The sequence below is a fragment of the Mobula hypostoma genome, chromosome 24 (genome assembly GCF_963921235.1).
Source record: "Mobula hypostoma chromosome 24, sMobHyp1.1, whole genome shotgun sequence".
NCBI classification, from domain to species: domain Eukaryota; kingdom Metazoa; phylum Chordata; class Chondrichthyes; order Myliobatiformes; family Myliobatidae; genus Mobula; species Mobula hypostoma.
In genome coordinates, this window is record NC_086120.1 from 17,775,544 (window position 1) to 17,795,479 (window position 19,936).

The 19,936-nt window shown below is 42.0% G+C and overlaps 1 protein-coding gene across 8 annotated transcripts in view; it reads left to right on the forward strand.

Moving 5' to 3' along the window:
- Positions 1-19,936, forward strand: part of LOC134337338 (beta-1,3-galactosyl-O-glycosyl-glycoprotein beta-1,6-N-acetylglucosaminyltransferase-like) — a 117,727-nt gene that overhangs the window by 68,242 nt on the left and 29,549 nt on the right. For 4 of the 8 annotated variants that reach the window (XM_063032257.1, XM_063032256.1, XM_063032254.1 and 1 more), the window contains one exon: positions 15,318-18,027. The exons of 2 other annotated variants lie outside the window; for them this stretch is intronic. In XM_063032257.1, the coding sequence (XP_062888327.1) occupies positions 15,463-16,746 (1,284 nt within the window). In that variant the 5' untranslated portion in view covers positions 15,318-15,462 and the 3' untranslated portion in view covers positions 16,747-18,027. Of the gene's footprint in view, positions 1-7,390; positions 7,424-10,616; positions 10,684-15,317; positions 18,028-19,936 lie in introns of those variants that run through there. 2 more of the 8 variants (XM_063032255.1, XM_063032259.1) reach the window with 2 other exon arrangements.

Genomic DNA, 19,936 nt, shown 5'->3' on the forward strand with positions numbered 1-19,936 from the left:
ACGTCAGTGAATCACAAAACTGAGGACCCTTTCTCTGATACTCCCTTCCAATCCCTTCCCATCTTCCTTCAAAGTGATGGTGTGCTTTGAAAAAAATATATAATTTTCTCTCATCTTCCAGACTAGGCTGATAAGCAAGATCCATTTATCTTTAGTCAGACAGATAAGAGTATGACATTTAACTTTGTTATTAAACCATGCTTTTCAACACTCCAAAGTGAATCATTGCAAAAGCAAGAAGTGTCCTCTCACACTGACAACTGGAAATCAAGCACTCTTGCTCTCAAAGCATTAATTGAAGACTTCAGACCTGAGATTGATACACTTGTTAGCTTTAGGTATCGTGGATGGTAATCAAAGCCACAGAACAAGATTCTGGAAGAGCTCAATGGATCAAGCTGAATCTTTGGAGGGAAATTCAGAGTCAACATTTTGGGAAGAGACCTTTTAAAGATAGAGAGGAGGCAGCTAGAGCCAAAATGTTGACCGTGCAACTTTCTTCACAGATGCTGCCCGACCCATTGAATTCCTCTGCCGTTTTGTTATTTTTTTCTCCAGATTTCAGCACCTGAAGTCTCCTGTGTCTCCATTAACCAACGTTAAAATGGAGTGGATGTTTAGATGAACCCTGTTTCAGATGAATGGTGGAACAGGACTGAGCAGCTGAGTTTTGCATCTTGCTTTGTGGCTACCTGTAAGCAAATAAATCTCGAGGTTATATAACTTACACATTTTTGATATTAAATGTACTTTGAATCTCTGAGACACAGGATTGACCAGACTTGAGATTTACAATTTGAAAACTAACAATAGACAAACAGTATGGCTTATGCCAGAAGTGAACTGCAAATTAATTAAAATGGAATTAGGCACTGGTTTGGCTGTTTCAGTCATTCTACAAAATGAGTTTAAACAGGATTTCAAACATACTAAACTGAAGCCTGCAGATATCCAAAGAAGAACTTATACTGGAGAAAAGATAACTCCTGTGGGAATGACATTCATGACAGTGAAGTCCAACAAACAATATGCCACAATGAGTTTGTATGCGACAGGAACCAGAAAGACAAACATTGTGGGGGCATGATTGGCTCAGATAACTACAATTTGATTGGGGATCCATCCACCATTTGCATGCCACATTCCCTGCAATGAAGCCTACTGAAAGCAAATTAAGAAAAGTACTGGATGACCTCAACTGTCTCCATGCTGTACACCATGAGCTGTTGCCCAACAAAGGGCAAGCAGGTGTTGATGCCGACCTCTGTGCTTCTGGTTGGAAAGCATATTGGACCTTGGAATGACAGTGCTGCTTAGAGGAAATGTGAAAGTGATGAAAGCAGAGGTTCGACTACAACAGTTTTGTAGGTAACATATCTGAGAAAGCCTTTGATATCTTAATCAGGCAATATTAAAATGTGGCTATGGTTTAAACTGGAAGAGAGTTCAAGGAGCTTCAGGAAAATTGCAAGCATATTGCTTCTGTGCATAAAAAAAACCAGAATCTACTTTGTGTACATTAAGGTTATTGCATGAACTTCAAGTGGGAGACCAAAAGCTACTTGTAAAAGTCGATGCTCAGCTGGATGAATGGAAGGACAAACAAAGAAAGGAGTCAGCGGAGATACGAAGACAGGGGATTTGGCACATGATGTTGTGGATGAGGAAACCAAGAGGAGAGATCAAATCATAAAGGGAGCAGTAGAAGGATTAATAAGAGAGTATTCCAATGAACTAAATGGACCTTCCCGAGATCAACATACACAAACTAGAAGAAGAAAAAGGAAGGAGAAGAAAGGGGTCCAGAGCTGTCAGAACCACCTCCCGCAGTCTTAGAGTCAACTCTTAAAACCACCGTGGAGGAGGCCCCAGAACCGGAGATTGTTTCACAGCCACAAGTCTCACCTGCCGAGAAGAGTAACCTCCCTTGTCAGGAAAGACGCTATCCCACAAAAGTAAGAAATACTACACAGCGATTAAATCTTTAGGCCTGAATGGGACAATATAAAATTTACTGTGCTGTGGGTGTCTGTACATAGTAGATGTATTGTATTATATATTGTGTCTACAGTTGAGATGCATCCAATATAGATTCAATATTAAGTTGGAGTTTATAGCCTAGCAGGGAGGAGTATTGTATTTTTAATATTTCAGTAATATTTGAGTAATTTTGTAAATATATTGGTTGATGAAACATTCTCATTTGTTTAAATAATTCTCTGCCGGTTATATGTAAAAATACATGAATTGCATATGCCATGACATCACCACACGATAAGTACACAACTCGTTTAAAGCACTCACATTTTGGACTCCTATGTCTTCCTTTGAATTAGCTTAATGTTTTGAAGTTACAAAACATAACAGTCAGCAACTTTAAATTCCTTGGTGTTATTATTTCAGAGGACCTGTCCTGGGCCCAGCAGGTAAGTGCAATTATGAAGGAAGCACAGCAACACCTCTACTTCCTAAGGAGTTTGCAAAGATTCAGCATGACATCTAAAACTTTGATGTCTAGTGGAGAGTAAATTGACCGGCTGCATCACAGCCTGGTATGGAAACACTAACGTCCTTGAATGGAAAATCCTACAAAAAGTCATGGATACAGCCCAGTCCATCACAGGTAAAGCCCTCCCCAAATTTACATGAATTCTAGTCGCAGGAAAGCAGCATCCATCATCAGGGACCCACACCACCCACATCTACTCTCTTCTCGCTGCTGCCATCAGGAAGAAGGTACAGGAGCCTCAGGGATGCATCATCAGCTTCAACAACAGTTATTATCTCCTCATCCATCAGACTCTTAAACTAAAGGATTAACTTCAATTGCCCCATCACTGAACTGTTCCCACAACCTTTGGACTCACTTTCAAGGACTCTTCATTACATCTTCTTGATACTTATTGCTTATATATTAATTAATTTATTATTATTATTAATTTTTTTAAAAATTCTCAGCTCAACCTGGTAAAACTTGAAGTGCAGGCATAGCTGAGCACATTCATCTCGCAATTGCTAGGAACTTTCGAACTATTTTAGTGGTATTTACACCGACAACCCTTCTGCCATTCCTCAGTCCTAACCACTCAACCTCCTGACCCTCACTCAAGCCCCTTAACCAATTGATTCTGGCCCAGTATCTCTGCCTACCAACCCTTATCCCAAGGTGTATGATATCTTGGATGGGATAACAACAGTGAAATGAAAATATGGAAAAAGTTGTTTTGCATCTTTTAAAATTAGGCTCAACAAAAGGGACATTGAAACAGAAATTAAATTTGGAGGGGAGAACTTCATGATGATTCATTGGGAATGTGCAATATATACTACAAATATACAAGGTATATTCAGGTTTATTAAGAGAAGCAAGGGGAGAAATCATCTTAACTTTCTGGCCATCTTCCAGGAGTATATACAGGGTACCCGGAAACTACAGAATGGCTGCAGAACAAAAAGGAAAACAAAATGGTGCCTCACAAAACCATTGACTTGGTTCACTCCTGACCTCAAGTAATGATGTATGGTGTTTGCATTTTCTCTAGGTGCTCCAGTTTCCTCCCACACTACAAAAATATATAGGCTAACTGGCCACTTCCATCCTGATGTGTAGTTGAGTGTGAAAATCTGGGCTGAGTTGATGAGAATGAGGAGAGAATAAAAACAATGGAATTAAAATAGAATATTAAAATTATACAGCATGAAACAGGTCCTTTGGCTCAACTCATCGATGCTGACGAAGTTATCTACTTGACCTAGTCCCATTTCATTGCATTTAACCTATATCCATCTAAACCTTTCCTACCTATGCACTTGTCCAAATGTTTTTAGGCATTGTAAATCAGGATCAAAATGAGATTTAATATCACAGGCATATGTTATGAAATTTGTTAACTTTACGGCAGCAGTACGATGAAATACATGAAAAATAAAGATAGAGAGGAGAAAAACTGAGTTACATTAAGTAAATATATATCCACCATCAACTCTGCTCTCAAACGCATCTCCCCCATTTCATGCACATCTGCTCTCACTCCATCCTCCCGCCACCCCACTAGGAGTAGGGTTCCCCTGGTCCTCACCTACCACCCCACCAACCTCCAGGTCCAACATATTATTCTCCGTAACTTCCGCCATCTCCAACGGTATCCCATCACTAAGCACATCTTTCCCTCTCCCCCTCTCTCTGCATTCCGCAGAGATTGCTCCCTACACAACTCCCTTGTCCATTCGTTGTCCCCCCCATCCCTCCCCACTGATCTCCCTCCTGGCACTTATCCTTGTAAGCGGAACAAGTGCTACAGATGCCCTTACACTCCGTCCCTTCCCACCATTCAGGGCCCCAGACAGTCCTTCCAGGTGAGGCGACACTTCACCTGTGAGTCGGCTGGGGTCTTATACTGCGTCCGGTGCTCCCGATGTGGCCTTCTATATATTGGCGAGACCCGACGCAGAGTGGGAGATCGTTTTGCTGAACACCTATGCTCTGTCCGCCAGAGAAAGCAGGATCTCCCAGTGTCTCACATTTTAATTCCACGTCCCATTCCCATTCTGACATGTCTATCCACGGCCTCCTCTACTGTAAAGATGAAGCCACACTCAGGTTGGAGGAACAACACCTTATATTCCATCTGGGTAGCCTCCAACCTGATGGCATGAACATTGACTTCTCTAACTTTTGCTAATGCCCCACCTCCCCCTCGTACCCCATCCGTTATTTATTTGTATACGCACATACTTTCTCTCTCTCCTTTTTCTCCCTCTGTCCCTCTGACTATACCCCTTGCACATCCTCTGGGTTTTCCCCCCCTCCCCCTTGTCTTTCTTCCCGGACCTCCTGTCCCATGATCCTCTCGTATCCCCTTTGCCAATCACCTGTCCAGCTCTTGGCTCCATCCCTCCCCCTCCTGTCTTCTCCTATCATTTCAGATCTCCCCCTCCCCCTCCCACTTTCAAATCTCTTACTAGCTCTTCTTTCAGTTAGTCCTGACGAAGGGTCTCGGCCCGAAACGTCGACTGTACCTCTTCCTAGAGATGCTGCCTGGCCTGCTGCGTTCACCAGCAACTTTGATGTGTGTTGCTTGTCTATTAAATAGTTTAGTTAAAATAAGCAGTGCAAAATAACAGAAATAAAAGTAGTGAGGTAACGTTCATGGACTCAATGTCCATTTAGAAATCGGATGGCAGAGGGGAAGAAGCTGTTCCTGAATTGCTGAGTGTGTGTCTTGCAACTACCTTTGTCATTTCCTCTGGTACTTCCATGTATTCATCATTCTTTGTGTGGTAAAGTTACCCTCTTAGATCTGTTTTAAGTTTCCCCCTCTCACTTTAGACCCATCTCTCTAGTTTTAGACTCCTTTACCCTGGAAAAAAAGACTGTGACCATTCACCTTAACTTGGTGCCTCCTGTTGACTCAGTATAAATGGGTGGTTGATGGTTGGCCTGGATTCGATAGGTTTTCTGTGCATCATCTCTCCATAATATGATTCCATAACTAAGAATATTGTGTAAAGTGGGAGGAAATGATTCACTATGTAATCAAAGATGTGATAACAGCACATTTGGAAAGCGGTGAAATGATCGGACAAAGTCAGCATGGATTTGTGAAAGGAAAATCATGTCTGACGAATCTCATAGAATTTTTTGAGGATGTAACTAGTAGAGTGGATAGGGGAGAACCAGTGGATGTGGTATATTTGGATTTTCAAAAGGCTTTTGACAAGGTCCCACACAGGAGATTAGTGTGCAAACTTAAAGCACACGGTATTGGGGGTAAGGTATTGGTGTGGGTGGAGAATTGGTTAGCAGACAGGAAGCAAAGAGTGGGAATAAACGGGACCTTTTCAGAATGGCAGGCGGTGACTAGTGGGGTACCGCAAGGCTCAGTGCTGGGACCCCAGTTGTTTACAATATATATTAATGACTTGGATGAGGGAATTAAATGCAGCATCTCCAAGTTTGCGGATGACACAAAGCTGGGTGGCAGTGTTAGCAGTGAGGAGGATGCTAAGAGGATGCAGGGTGACTTGGATAGGTTGGGTGAGTGGGCAAACTCATGGCAGATGCAATTTAATGTGGATAAATGTGAAGTTATCCACTTTGGTGGCAAAAATAGGAAAACAGATTATTATCTGAATGGTGGCCGATTAGGAAAAGGGGAGGTGCAACGAGACCTGGGTGTCATTATACACCAGTCATTGAAAGTGGGCATGCAGGTACAGCAGGCGGTGAAAAAGGCGAACGGTATGCTGGCATTTATAGCGAGAGGATTCGAGTACAGGAGCAGGGAGGTACTACTGCAGTTGTACAAGGCCTTGGTGAGACCACACCTGGAGTATTGTGTGCAGTTTTGGTCCCCTAATCTGAGGAAAGACATCTTTGCCATAGAGGGAGTACAAAGAAGGTTCACCAGATTGATTCCTGGGATGGCAGGTCTTTCATATGAAGAAAGACTGGATGAACTGGGCTTGTACTCGTTGGAATTTAGAAGATTAAGGGGGGATCTGATTGAAACGTATAAGATCCTAAAGGGATTGGACAGGCTAGATGCGGGAAGATTGTTCCCGATGTTGGGGAGGTCCAGAACGAGGGGTCACAGTTTGAGGATAGAGGGGAAGCCTTTTAGGACCGAGATTAGGAAAAACTTCTTCACACAGAGAGTGGTGAATCTGTGGAATTCTCTGCCACAGCAAACTGTTGAGGCCAGTTCATTAGCTATGTTTAAAAGGAAGTTAGATATGACCCTTGTGGCTACAGGGGTCAGGGGGTATGGAGGGAAGGCTGGGTTCTGAGTTGGATGATCAGCCATGATCATAATAAATGGCGGTGCAGGCTCGAAGGGCCGAATGGCCTACTCCTGCACCTATTTTCTATGTTTCTATGTTTCTATGTAATTACTGACTTCTGGTTGCTCCTGATGTGTGGCCTTGAGGCTGAGCTGATTGCCTGTCATCTTCCAGAGATACATCGATGCTCAGGTGTCCCTGGAGAGAGAGTATGCAGTGCCTACTGGCTCACCGGAGGCCTGCCAGGACCAGTGAGCACTACATTGGCTGTACCTTCTGGACCAGCATGCTAGCACTTAAATTTAATGTAAATTGCTAAATACTATAATTGGGATCCATGTAAATATTGTAATTATATTAATATGTTTCCTAATAGCCAAGAGATTCTCAATACTTTCTCTTTGATTGCCATGGGCCAGAGATGTTCAGGAATGTTGCTCAACTTCAACAGTTGCTGTAACACTTTCAGAGTGATTGACACCACAACAAGCCATTCATAATTCACCATATGGTTTTGGTTGGTCCAGTCATTAAGTGGGGAGGGATCTGCTCAGCGCTGTCTGCTTTCTGCTTTCTGCCTTCTGCCTTCTGTAAAGACAAGCTTGGAGTTGGATTGTCTTGCTGGTTTACCTTTTTTTTAGTAAGTACTCTTTCACATTTAGTGTGAATCTTTACATTGGAGGACAAGGAAGTGGGCTCATATCAAAATTTATCATTTCTTAAAAATATGAGAGTAGAGTTTTTGTCTTTATATTTCCTGGTTTATAACTTGGGTTTCCAATATACCTAAACTAGCACTTTAAATTTGTTAATGACTAACTTCTGCTTCTATGTGACAGGCAAATGGGACAGTTATTAAAGTTTGCTTAAGCCTAGGTCCCTTGTATTTAAAATTTTTAATAACACTAAGAAATATCTGTAAAAGTACTGAAATGCACTTTGTAGAGTATACTTGGAGAGGAGGAGGAATTAACAGCTACTGTGTATGCTGACTTATAAATCATAGGAAAGTGTGAATGCAATATAGAAAAAAGGGGCATAATTTTAAGATGGTTTGAGCAATGTATAGAGGCTGATGGCAGAAGGAAGTTTATTATACAGAGAATGGGGGTGCATGGAACATGCTGCCGGTAACTGTGGTAGAGGCAGAGACATTAGGGACATTTAAGAAAGTTTTAGGTAGGCACATGGATGTTAGAAAAATAGTGAGCTATGCAGAAGGGTAGGGGTAGATTAATCTTAGAGCAGGTTAAAAGTTCAGCAGAACATCATTGACTGAAGTGTCTACACTGTACTGTGCCATAATGTTCTATATCCTATAAGAGCATACTTGGTGAACAATGAAATGAGGATTGGATGCAAACTGACTTTTTGTTTGCATATGTCAATATGTTTCAATGCTTGATCTAGAAAAAGAAATAAAAGTATTTTGTAAGGAGCAAGATTGTATTATGACCTAATTCTCACATAGGGCATAAAATTGACCCAGCTTTAAACTGCTTTGGGCATTTATTTCATTGATCCAGATCAGAATGAAATTTGGAATCTGGAATGATGCTCAATGGGTCAGGCAGCAACTTGGAAGGGAATGGATGGTGTTGTAAATTGGACTCAATAGTTTCACTCAGCAGCCCTTCACCGGTGAGATCAATACCAGCTGTTGCTGGAAAGCACGTATCACTGACATCATGTACAGGAGGATTCAGAGATTCAAAATACTCCTGCAGAGAGCTCAGCACAAAAGTTTGCAGTGACTCTTCAGTGAGGTACTGGGGAATATTTCATCTGGGATGCCTTATTTCACACTAAGCCAAGGTGGGGACGGGGACGCCTCTTTTCCCCTTATTAGGGAGAGAGACAGCCTGTGATATGTCGAATTACCGGGTGAAAAAATAATCTTTGGGGTACTGCAAGTCTGTGTCTTTATTGACGCTTTGCTGCTTGTGTGCTCGGTGGAGGCTGCGGATGCTTTTTTGCTGGTGGGGGAGGGGGTCATTGCTTTTCTGCTGCTTATGCGTGGGAGGGGGAGTTGGTGGGGGCTTTGGGGTTCTAACATTTAACTGTCATTCATTCTTTGAGGCACTCCTCTGTTTTTGTTGATGTTTGTGAAGAAAAAGAATTTCAGGTTGCATATTGGATGCATTTCTCTGACATTAAATTGAACCCATTGAACCTTGCCTGCCTTTAAGTATCCAATGACATTTTATATTTATCATTTTTGGGATATCTGGAGTGTCATGATGATGGAAGAAATGAATGTTTCAAGATCTGCATGGGTTGCCAGTCAAGTGGGCATGTTGCCTTTTTTATATTGAGCTTCTTGGACTGGAGTTGAACTGTTCTAGACAGTTCTAGACAGGTCACCTTCACACTCACGGTTCGTGCCATGTAGATGGTAGAAATGCCTGCATTGTCGGGTGAGTTACTTGCTGCAAAATATTCAGACTCTTACTAAATCCTGTAGGCCTCATAGCTGGTCCCGTTAAATTTCTGGTCAATAGAAACCCATTAGATATTGATACTGAGGGTCTTGGTGATGGTGATCCCACTGAGTGTCAAGAGTAGATGGTTATACTCTTTACTGGAGATATTAATGGTAAGACTCTTGGCAGCGTGGAGAATCAGAGGGATCTTGGGGTCCGAGTCCATAGGACACTCAAAGCTGCTGCGCAGGTTGACTCTGTGGTTAAGAAGCCATACGGTGCACTGGCCTTCATCAACCATGGGATTGAGTTTAAGAGCCGAGAGGCAGTGTTGCAGTTATATAGGACCCTGGTCAGACCCCACTTGGAGTACTGCGCTCAGTTCTGATCACGTCACTACAGGAAGGATGCGGAAACTATAGAAAAGGTGCAGAAGAGATTTACAAGGATGTTGCCTGGATTGGGGAGCATGCCTTACGAGAATAGGTTGAGTGAACTCGGCCTTTTCTCCTTGGAGCGACAGAGGATGAGAGGTGACCTGATAGAGGTGCATAAGATGATCAGAGGCATTGATCATGTGGATAATCAGAGGCTTTTTCCCAGGGCTGAAATGGCTATCATGAGGGGGCACAGCTTTAAGGTGCTTGGAAGAAGGTACAGAGGAGATGTCAGGTGTAGGTTTTTTATGCAGAGAGTGGTGAGTGTGTGGAATAGGCTGCCGACGATGGTGGTGGAGGTGATACGATACGGTTTTTTAAGAAACTCCTGGATAGGTACATGAAGCTTAGAAAAATAGAGGTCTGTGGATAACCCTAGGTAATTTCTAAAGTAAGTACATGTTTGGCACAGCATTGTGGGCGGAAAGGCCTGTATTGTGCTGTAGTTTTTCTACGTTCTATATCCTTGCCTGCCACATTTGCGACATGGAAGGTCAGATTCATTTATTTATCATATGTGCATCAAACATGCAGTGAAATCCATGGTTTGCATTAAGAACCGAAACAACCTATGGATGTGCTGAGGGCAGACCGCAAATGGTACATGGCATTTAACAGCCCAAGCCTGAATATGGTCTCGGTCTTGCCCCTGCCTCATTCTCTAGGGAGTTGAAAATGGAGTTGAATGCTATTCAATCATTAGTAAATATTCTCACTTCTCGCCTTTATACTGATGCAGCAATGAAAGCTGGCTGGGCCGGGACTGAGGAATGCTTGCAGTGATGTCCAGGGGTGGGATGTTAGACATCCAACAATTATAACTAAATGCCTTTGTGCAAGGTTTGACTCCAGCCATTGGGATATTCTCCATGATACTCATTAGTTTCAGTTTTATGAGAGCTACAGGAGCTGCACTCTATCAAGTGCTCCTTTGATGTTTAAAGTGCTCACTTACATCTCTCTAAAATTTCAGCTGTTTGTTCCAAGGCTAAAGTGCAATTTGGAGCTGAGTGGTCCTGGCATAACCACAACGGGCTGAGGTGAGCATCTTATTGGAGAGTAAGTGCTACTTGGTAGCTCTGTAGATGACACCTGCCATCACTTTGATGATTGAACAGGCTGATCTGACTGTAGTTATGGAATTATATTTTTCCCTGCCTCTTGTGGACTGGACATAGTTTGGTAGTTGCTCGTGTTTGGACCTGTGTTGGAACAGTTCAGCTAGAGGTGAGCAGTATTCTGGCATATAGTCTTCAGGACCTCGGAGGGATATCTGATCCTGTTGATTTATTGCGTCCAATGTTCTCGACACTTCCTGGCCTAGTGCATCATTTCAAAGAATGGAAGAAGAGTTATACCAGGTATCCTGCTCAGAATTTATCCCTCAATGATCATCACATTGGTCTTTGTAACAATAGCCAGGTGTAACAGTATCAGCACTACAGACGTGTTTCAGGGATTCTGTGGCATTTTGCATTGTCCTGAGATTATGAGCAGCATTAAATAAATGCAACAATTTTATTATTAAATGCTAAAGAACATACTTACACTAAGATCATGAATGACGGTTCGCTGAAGACAAATATACACTGCAGTCAGTTGAAGGATAAAGGTGTCAGGAAGAAAAGATATAATTTAGTTAGAAATAAACAGATGTAGTGTGTGAAAGAAGCAAAGAGGGTGCAATAACTGTTACAAGAGAGAAGATGCTGAAAAAGCTGAAAGACCTAAAGATACATAAGTCACCCGGACCAGAGGAAGTGCACCCCAGGGTTCTCAAACAGGCAACGTTAGAGATTGTGGTGGCATTAGAAATGATCTTTCAAAAAAAAATCATTGGACTCTGGCATGGTGCCAGCAGACTGAAAAATTGCAAATGTCACTCCACCCTCTAAGAAAGGAGGAAGTCAGCAGAAGGGAAATTATAGACCTGTTAGGCTGACCTCAGTGGTTGGGAAGATGTTAGAGTCAATTGTTAAGGATGAGGTGATGGAGTACTTGGTGACACAGGACAAGATAGTACAAAGACAGCATGGTTTCCTTCAGGGAAAATCCTGCCTGACGAACCTGTTGGAATTCTTTGAGGCGATTAGAAGTAGGATAGATAAAGGAGATGCAGTGGATGTTATATATTTGGACTTTCAGAAGGCCTTTGACAAGGCGCCACACATGAGGCTACTTACCAAGTTAAGAGCCCATGGTATTACAGGAAAGTTACTAACAAGGTTAGAGCATTGACTGATTGGTAGGAGGCAGCGAGTGGGAATAAAAGGATCCTTTTCAGGTTGGCTGCCAATGACTCGTGGTGTTCCGCAGGGGTCAGTGTTGGGACCACTTCTTTTTACGCTGTATATAAATGATTTAGATGATGAAATAGATGGCTTTGTTGCCAAGTTTGCAGATGATACAAAGATTGGTGGAGGAGCAGGTAGTGTTGAGGAACCAGGTAGGATGCAGAAGGATTTAAACAGATTAGGAGAATGGACAAGAAAGTGGCTAATGAAATAGAATGTCAGAAAATACATAGTCATGCACTTTGGTAGTAGAAATAAATGTGCAGACTATTTTCTAAACAGGGGAAAAACCCAGGAATCTGAGATGCAGAGGGACTTGGGAGTCCTTGTGCAGAACACCCTGAAGGTTAACTTGCAGGTGAGCCAGTGGTGAGGAAGTCAAATGCCATGTTAGCATTCATTTCAACAGGTCTAGAATACAAGAGCAAGGATGTGTTGCTGAGGCTTTTTAAGGCACCGGTGAGGCCTCACCTTGAGCATTGTGTACAGTTTTTGGACCCTCATCTTAGGGCAGATGTGCTGGCATTGGAGATAGCCCAGAGGAGGTTCACAAGGATGATTCCAGGAATGAAAGGGTTATCATACAAGGAGTGTTTGATGGCTCTGGGTCTGTACTCACTGGAATTCAGAAGGATGAGGGGGGATCTCAATGAAACCTTTTAAATGTCGAAAGGCCTAGACAGAGTAGATGTGGAAAGGCTGTTTCCCATAGTGGGAGAGTCTAGGACAAGCGGGTACAGCCTCAGTATAGAGGGGCGCCCTTTCAAAACAGAGATGCGAAAAAAATTCTTTAGCCAAAAGGTGGGGAATCTGGGGAATTTGTAGAATTTGTTGCCACATGCAGCTGTGGAGGTCAGGTCATTGCGTGTATTTAAGGCAGAGATTGATAGATTCTTGATTGGACATGGCATCAAAGGTTACGAGGAAAAGGCTGGGGACGGGGTTGAGGAGGAGACAGAAAAAAGGATCATCCATGATTGAATGGTGGAGCAGACTCGATGGGCCAGATGTCTTATGGTCTAAACATGCTGGTGGATATAGGTTAGTGATGAGCAAACCATCATTTCATGAGGTTGCCTATTCTGAAAGTAATGTTACCTATTTACTGTAAGCTTCTGGCCATAATAGATGGTGGGGAGACAGTGGAGGATGTGTGGCAATGCACCATTAACCATGACATACACCAGTGCTTTAATGATATCAACATTGTCTTGTGGCTTGAAGACTCAAAAGTCCAATTCAGTGAAAGCCGGTGACAAATAAGAATTTTCCCAATACCTCTTGCAGCTGTAACTCTGATTTTGAAATAAATGTCCTTGACTCCCTCCCTCACCAATTTATCCAGTCCACTCACCATCAGCCAGATCTACAAGAAGGCGAATGCCATATACTAGTTGTAAATTGCGAGGTCTAGTGCACAGGTGGTGTCCCTACTGAAGTTCTAAAACTTGGCAGAGAGGAACTTCAGTCAGACATACACAACCAACTCTTTGGCCTCTGCAACAAGGAGGACGTGCTAGGAGACCTCAAAGAGACTTGCTGACATCGTGTTTTGCCTAGACTTCCTCTTAAGTAGAGGCAAGCTGCATGTTTATGTGATAACATCTTGCTCCTAATCTGTTGTTTTGTGATTCTTGTGCACTGACATTTTTGGTTTCCATGTCAATACAGTTTGCGTTTTGAATAATTTTGCTGCTCAAGTTGTGATATTTTCATTGAAAAATATCTTTGGAGGGTACAAACACATACATGGCTTTCAGATCAGTTGTGTAATTGTAAATAGTTTATTTTAAAAGTTTATAGAGATCCTAGACAAGAAAAGCACTTAGAAAGGAGGGCTTTAATAACACCAACTCATCCATCATTGCCTCTACAACATTCAGAGTCCACCGTAAACATTAACAGGAAAGATGTGACTTAATCTGAAAATTGAAGATCTCACAATATCAAGCTTCTACCAGAATAGTCTGAACCACCCAAGCCACTGACTTCATGTTTCAGAAAGTCACCACTACTTCTACCTCCATGGTCTCTGTCTTCCTTTTAGACATTTCCTCAAACAACAGAAAGAGAACATTACTTTTCCTTAATTTTGTCGACCTTTTCATAACTTATCTGCAGTTTTGGTAACTTCAACCTGCAGTTTCAATAGTGGATTTGTAACAGGTGAAATTATTCAATTGTCTTGCAAAAAAAAACATCTGGGACCCCAATCATGCCTTAGATGTGCTTTATATGCAATAAGTAATGTTTGGGTCCCAGTTACTGTTCTTATGGAGCAATTTTAGATGTAACAAAATCCCACAAAGAAGATAGATTTTGATGTGTTGCTCAAAGTCACAAGGAACACTGTGACAATATTGAGGGAAGAAATCTTCCTCTTTTGATATACTGACTTTAGTAAGACCCAACCCATTATCAATTTGGTTATTTGACCAATTTTGACCTATATTTACAGATTCAATCTTTAAGGCAATGAGTTTTTTGAATTTTATAGATATATACAAATTCAACAATGAACAAAGATGATAGGAATACAGTGAGATGTGATGCCAATAGCCCTATTCCCATCAGGATACAGCCTTCTGTTCTCATGATGTTATGTTGACTGTTGTCTTTCTTCATGTCTCGATGTGCTGATGATGTCCTATAGCTTCTCCCTCTTCTTCCAGCCTCGCTATATGTGGTCATGGACTGCCTTGACCACAAATGGTTTCAAATTGATACTGCATGTGGAGTCTGTTCACTTAATTCCTGCGCCTCACTTTTGGAGAGGTTTAAAATGTGCAAAATTACTTGAATATTACTTGAAATTTGCAAGTTAGTTATTTCTTAACCATTTCATTTGGGTTTTTTTGCACTTGTAAACCCTTATAGTTATCCTAAAATCTACACAGATCTTATCAATCTTACAAAGTAGCTTAACTATAGGTGGGACATCTTAGCAAAACTTTTCTTTTGACTTTCAGTTTGCAAGATGCAACAGTTATCAACATCACATAAGAATATTTGAATTTAACAGATCTCAAAGTTGAATAGCATGGAAACAGTCCCTTGGCCTACTGTGTATGTGCTGGCAGTCCACAGAAAGCACCTTTCTACAACAGTTTCTCAATCTTCTTTCCTCTTAAATTCCCATCAGCTTCCTCCTCCCACCCCACCACCTCCAGTCTGATTCTACTGACATTCACCTACTCTAAGGGTAACTTATAGTAGCCAATTAATGTACTAACTATCATGAGGATAAACCAGACCATTTAGCTGGTCACAGGGAGAGTGGGCAAACTCCAAAATTACAGGAAAGTTGCTTCTATCTAATCTTTAATATCTAAGCAATTGTCAGCATCAATATAATTGTAAGATATTGTCCTTTATTTCAGCTTTGCACAAATAAAGAATTAAAACCAGGAACATTATCTGTGATATACTTCATTTAATTCAACTGGCAATGAGAAGGACATTGAAACATCAATCAAAGTCATCCATTTGCCACTCAGATGTTTGAAGCTTATTGTCCATTCCATCATGATATGGAAACGTAAACGATGTCTACACCGTTTCTGTTTAACCCTTGCCCTGAGTTGTGCCACCTGTTTATTACTGAAGATCTTTATCAGAGAGGGCCTTATGCTTAATGATAGCCGCCCTCCTACTATCGGTGCTTGTGATAAAAAGTTGGAAGTCTCCACAGAACTACCTTATGATGTGAACTGTACTGCGCTTTTGCAAGGGGACGGAAATGCATTCAAGAGAAGCCAATTTTTAAAGGCACGGTATAACGCTATAAGGCACAATGACTCTTATTTTACTAACGTCAAATACAATTGTGAAAATTTCATAAGAAACAGGAAGTACATCACACTTCCTCTCAGTGAAAATGAGAAACTATTTCCAATTGCCTACTCCATAGTCACTCATGAGAAAGCTGACCAGTTTGAAAGATTATTGAGAACAATCTTCGCACCACAGAATATTTACTGTGTGCATATCGATGACAAATCATCCACTAACTTCAAAACTGCGATCCGCAGCATTGCATCCTGTTTCCCAAACGTTTTTATTGTGAAGAGATTGGAGAATATTGTTTATGGCTCTTGGTCCAGAGTTCAGGCAGACCTGAACTGCATGGAGGAACTGCTGGCGAGACATCTGACCTGGAGGTATTTCATCAACTTGTGTGGCATGGATTTTCCCATCAAAACCAATTCAGAGATTGTCCACCAATTACAGGTGTTGAAAGGAAGGAATAGTTTAGAGTCTGAAGTAACTTCAGTGAAGAAGCAGATGCGCTGGAAGTATCATTTTGAGGTGATCAATGGCAAAATATTAAAGACAAATAAGCTCAAGCAATCACCTTTCACCACTATATTCTCAGGTAGTGCCTACATGGTGGTTAGTAGAGCATTTGTTGAACACATCTTCAAAGACCCAAAGGCAAAGCAATTAATGGAATGGTCAAAAGATACATATAGTCCTGATGAGTTCATCTGGGCCACTCTGCAGAGGATGCCTGGTGTCCCTGGTTCTGAGCCCTCACATCCCAAGTATGATGTAAGTGACATGAGGTCAGTAGCCAGGTTGGTGAAGTGGAAATATTTTGAAGGCGATGTGAGGCAAGGGAAGCCCTACCCATGGTGCACTGGTTCCCATCGAAGGTCAGTCTGTATTTATGGAGTGGGCGACCTCAGCTGGCTACTTCAACAACATCATCTGTTTGCAAATAAATTTGATGTTGATATGGATCCTATAGCCCTCGATTGCCTGGAGCAGCATATTCGACAGAGAACTCTGCTGGGCTGTACCCCATAAAGTTTTGTCATGGAGTCAAAGGGCAGGGAAACAGGCCCTTCAATCACCACGCCACGCCAACCATCAAGTGGCCCTTTACACTATTACTACGCTAGCTTTATTACATCCTCCCTGATTCCGATCAACTCACCCAGCCCCAGACGCTACCGCTCCACTCTACACTAGGTGCAACTTACAGTGGTCAATTAACCCATTGACCACCATGTCTTTGGATGTGATAGAAAATCGGAGCGATCAGAAAACACAGCCGGTCATAGGGAGAACATACAAATCCCACACAAATAGTGCCAGAAGTCAGGATTGAACTTGAAATGCTGGATCTGTGTAGTTGCTGCTCCACTGCCTGCAGTAATGTGCCACTTGCTAGTGACACCACTTGGAGTTTTTATTACTTTTAAGCCCAGGAAGTACCTTCAAACCGGATCTACAAAATAACTTACAAACTAAACTCCTTGCAAAGTGGGATTGTTATGTAGCCATGTAGTTACTACAGGATACTGGAACAGTGCATTTTAAATTGTGAACCTGTATTACGTCACACAGTCCAGACGCAAACACCCTTCACTCAATCTAGAAATGTCAGCAGCTGCAATAATTTCATCCTGTTCTCATTTTGACCCCTGGACCTTTGGCTTCCTACACAGTTCCAACAAAACTCAATGACTCATCTCATGTGACTGGGCACTACAGAACTCTGGACTTAACACAGACTTAATACAACTTCTGTATCTTTGCTGACCAGGGATTTGATGGAGGTACCATCCTTGATATTGCTTCAGCACTGTTCTGGGTTTCTATCAGTGGGACAAGCAAACGCCAAATGGAATGTAAAAGGAATAAAGGTATTTCACGAACTGTATCAATATCTGAAAATATCAGAGAAGGAGAAATAAATATCAAAAAGGAAGCATAAGGAATAGCACAAAAGCATTGCAAGTGGAAACAGAAAATATGAGTCCTTTATGTAGAAAGACTAAATTGACTGGTATTTTAATTAATAAGTATCTACTTCGGAGGAAACGTTACAGGAACTGTGTTGCAATCAATGTTACTTTGGTAATTAATTTAATCTGTTAGTGATCAGTGCTGTTAACAATGATTTGAACATTAATAAAGAAATATTGTTTCAATAATCGGAAAGAAATGGTTAATGTGTTCATTCAGTAGTTTCTACAGATACTGATGAATGCTGGTGACATAACTGTGAACATATACAAAACTCTTCTTATAATCTAGTTTTGATTATTAAAGTTATGCATCAGTTTCTTTTGGGTGTTATTTGGAACTAAACCACAAATGAACATGGACACGATGAATTTTGTCAGAAGCAAAGCATCATCTCAGCAGCAATTACACAGAAGCTGTGCCAACTCTTTATTTATTTAACAATTGAGAACAAGGAGTAGTCATTACATGAGACAAAAACAGACATCCCACCTCTCCCGGAAGTTCTGGGAGTCTCCCGCATATTAATAGTGGCTCCCTGATGCCCGCAAATTATATACAATATCACGGAAATCAATTTTTTTGAGAGCGAGCGAGCGAGAGAATGCAAGTGAGAGAGCAAGAGAGCAAGCAAGCGAGAGCGCGAGAGAGCGAGAGCGTGAGAGAGTGCGTGAGCTACCACGAGAGCACGAGCGAGAGCGCACCATGGCAGAGTGTTCCAAAAAAAAAAGAAAATATAAAACGTACGTCACCCCAGACTACACTAAAGTGTACCCCTGCCTAATAGGGTCAAAAATAATGACAGTGTTGCTCGCTGCACTGTTTGCAACAGTGACTTTTCTATTGCCCATGGTGGGTTAAGACTGTAAAGACGTGTTGAGGTGAGTTTAACAGGTGTCATTCATTCATTAGCATAGCTAACATTATTTAAACTCGCTGGCCGGCTGCTAAGGAGCTACTCTATTGCAGACATCCCACCTCTCCCGGAAGTCTCCCGCAAATTGATGGTGCTACCTCCCTGAAATCAGTTTTTGCAGGGTGGGATGTCTGCAAAAATTGGTTAAACGTCCTCAATGTCACTCACCTTGAATCAGTCAGTAATTCACCCAAGGTACCCAGGGGAATGCTAGAACTCAAGGCTGATGAAGTGATGAGCCCACCTTAAGGATTCCCTCGAGTCCTGGATTCTCTCCTGTGGTGTAGGTATTTATATAGGTCTCTAGAAAGACTAAATTGATTGGAATTTTAATTATACATTGAAGAGAATAAATAAAGTTCCGTTAGTCTTGCAAGACCATGGATCTGCGCCTGGAAGTCTTCGCTCTCCAGGGCGCTGGCCTGGCCAAGGTTTTATGGAAGACTGGCAGTTGCCCATGCTGCAAGTCTTCCCTCTCCACAACACTGATGTTGTCCAAGGGAAGGGCAAGGGCCGATACAGCTGGGCACCGGTGTCGTCGCAGAGCGCTGTGTGGTTAAGTGCCTTGCTCAAGGACACAACACGCCTCGGCTGGGGCTCGAACTCACGACCTTCAGGTCGCTAGTTGAATGCCTTAACCCCTTGGCCATGTGCCCACACATTGAAGAGCATACAACAGACGTAATGTACGTGTCTCAACTTGGAGTTATGATTGGTCACCGGGTTTCAGATGGTGTTTCTGTCTTTGCAACAGAATTATTAGCAATCCTCTGGGCCTTATGGTATACAGAAGACTCTCGACCATACAGGGTTATCATCTGTTCGGATTCTGCTGCTGCCTTAGAGGCTATAAAAGGGAATAAATCAAAAGCTCGCCCTGACATAGTTATTGAGATTCTCTTAGTGTTGTTTAGAGTAGGGAAGATGGGTTGTGAAGTCAGATTTACATGGATACCTGGGCATGCTGGGGTGGAGAAACATGAAATTGTAGATGTATTGCAAAGTCTTCCTTACAGAGCAGGCAAGTAGAAATTAGAGTACCCCTAGGCAGAGCAGAATTGAGAAGTAGGATAAAAAAAGGTATAGAGAAGAAGTGGCAGGAAGATTGGAAAACTGAATTAAAGGGAAGGCCTTTCTTTGCTAGTCACCCACTGGTTAAAAAGGTCTCAGACTGTTACTTTTTAAATCGTAGAGATGTGGTGAAATTAACAAGACTACACCCAGATATTGTACTGTGGTCAACTGAAGATAAGAAAATAATTCTGGTTGAGCTGACTGTGTCATGGGAGGAGGGATGGGAAGAGGCCCATGAGAGAAAGGCCTTGAAGT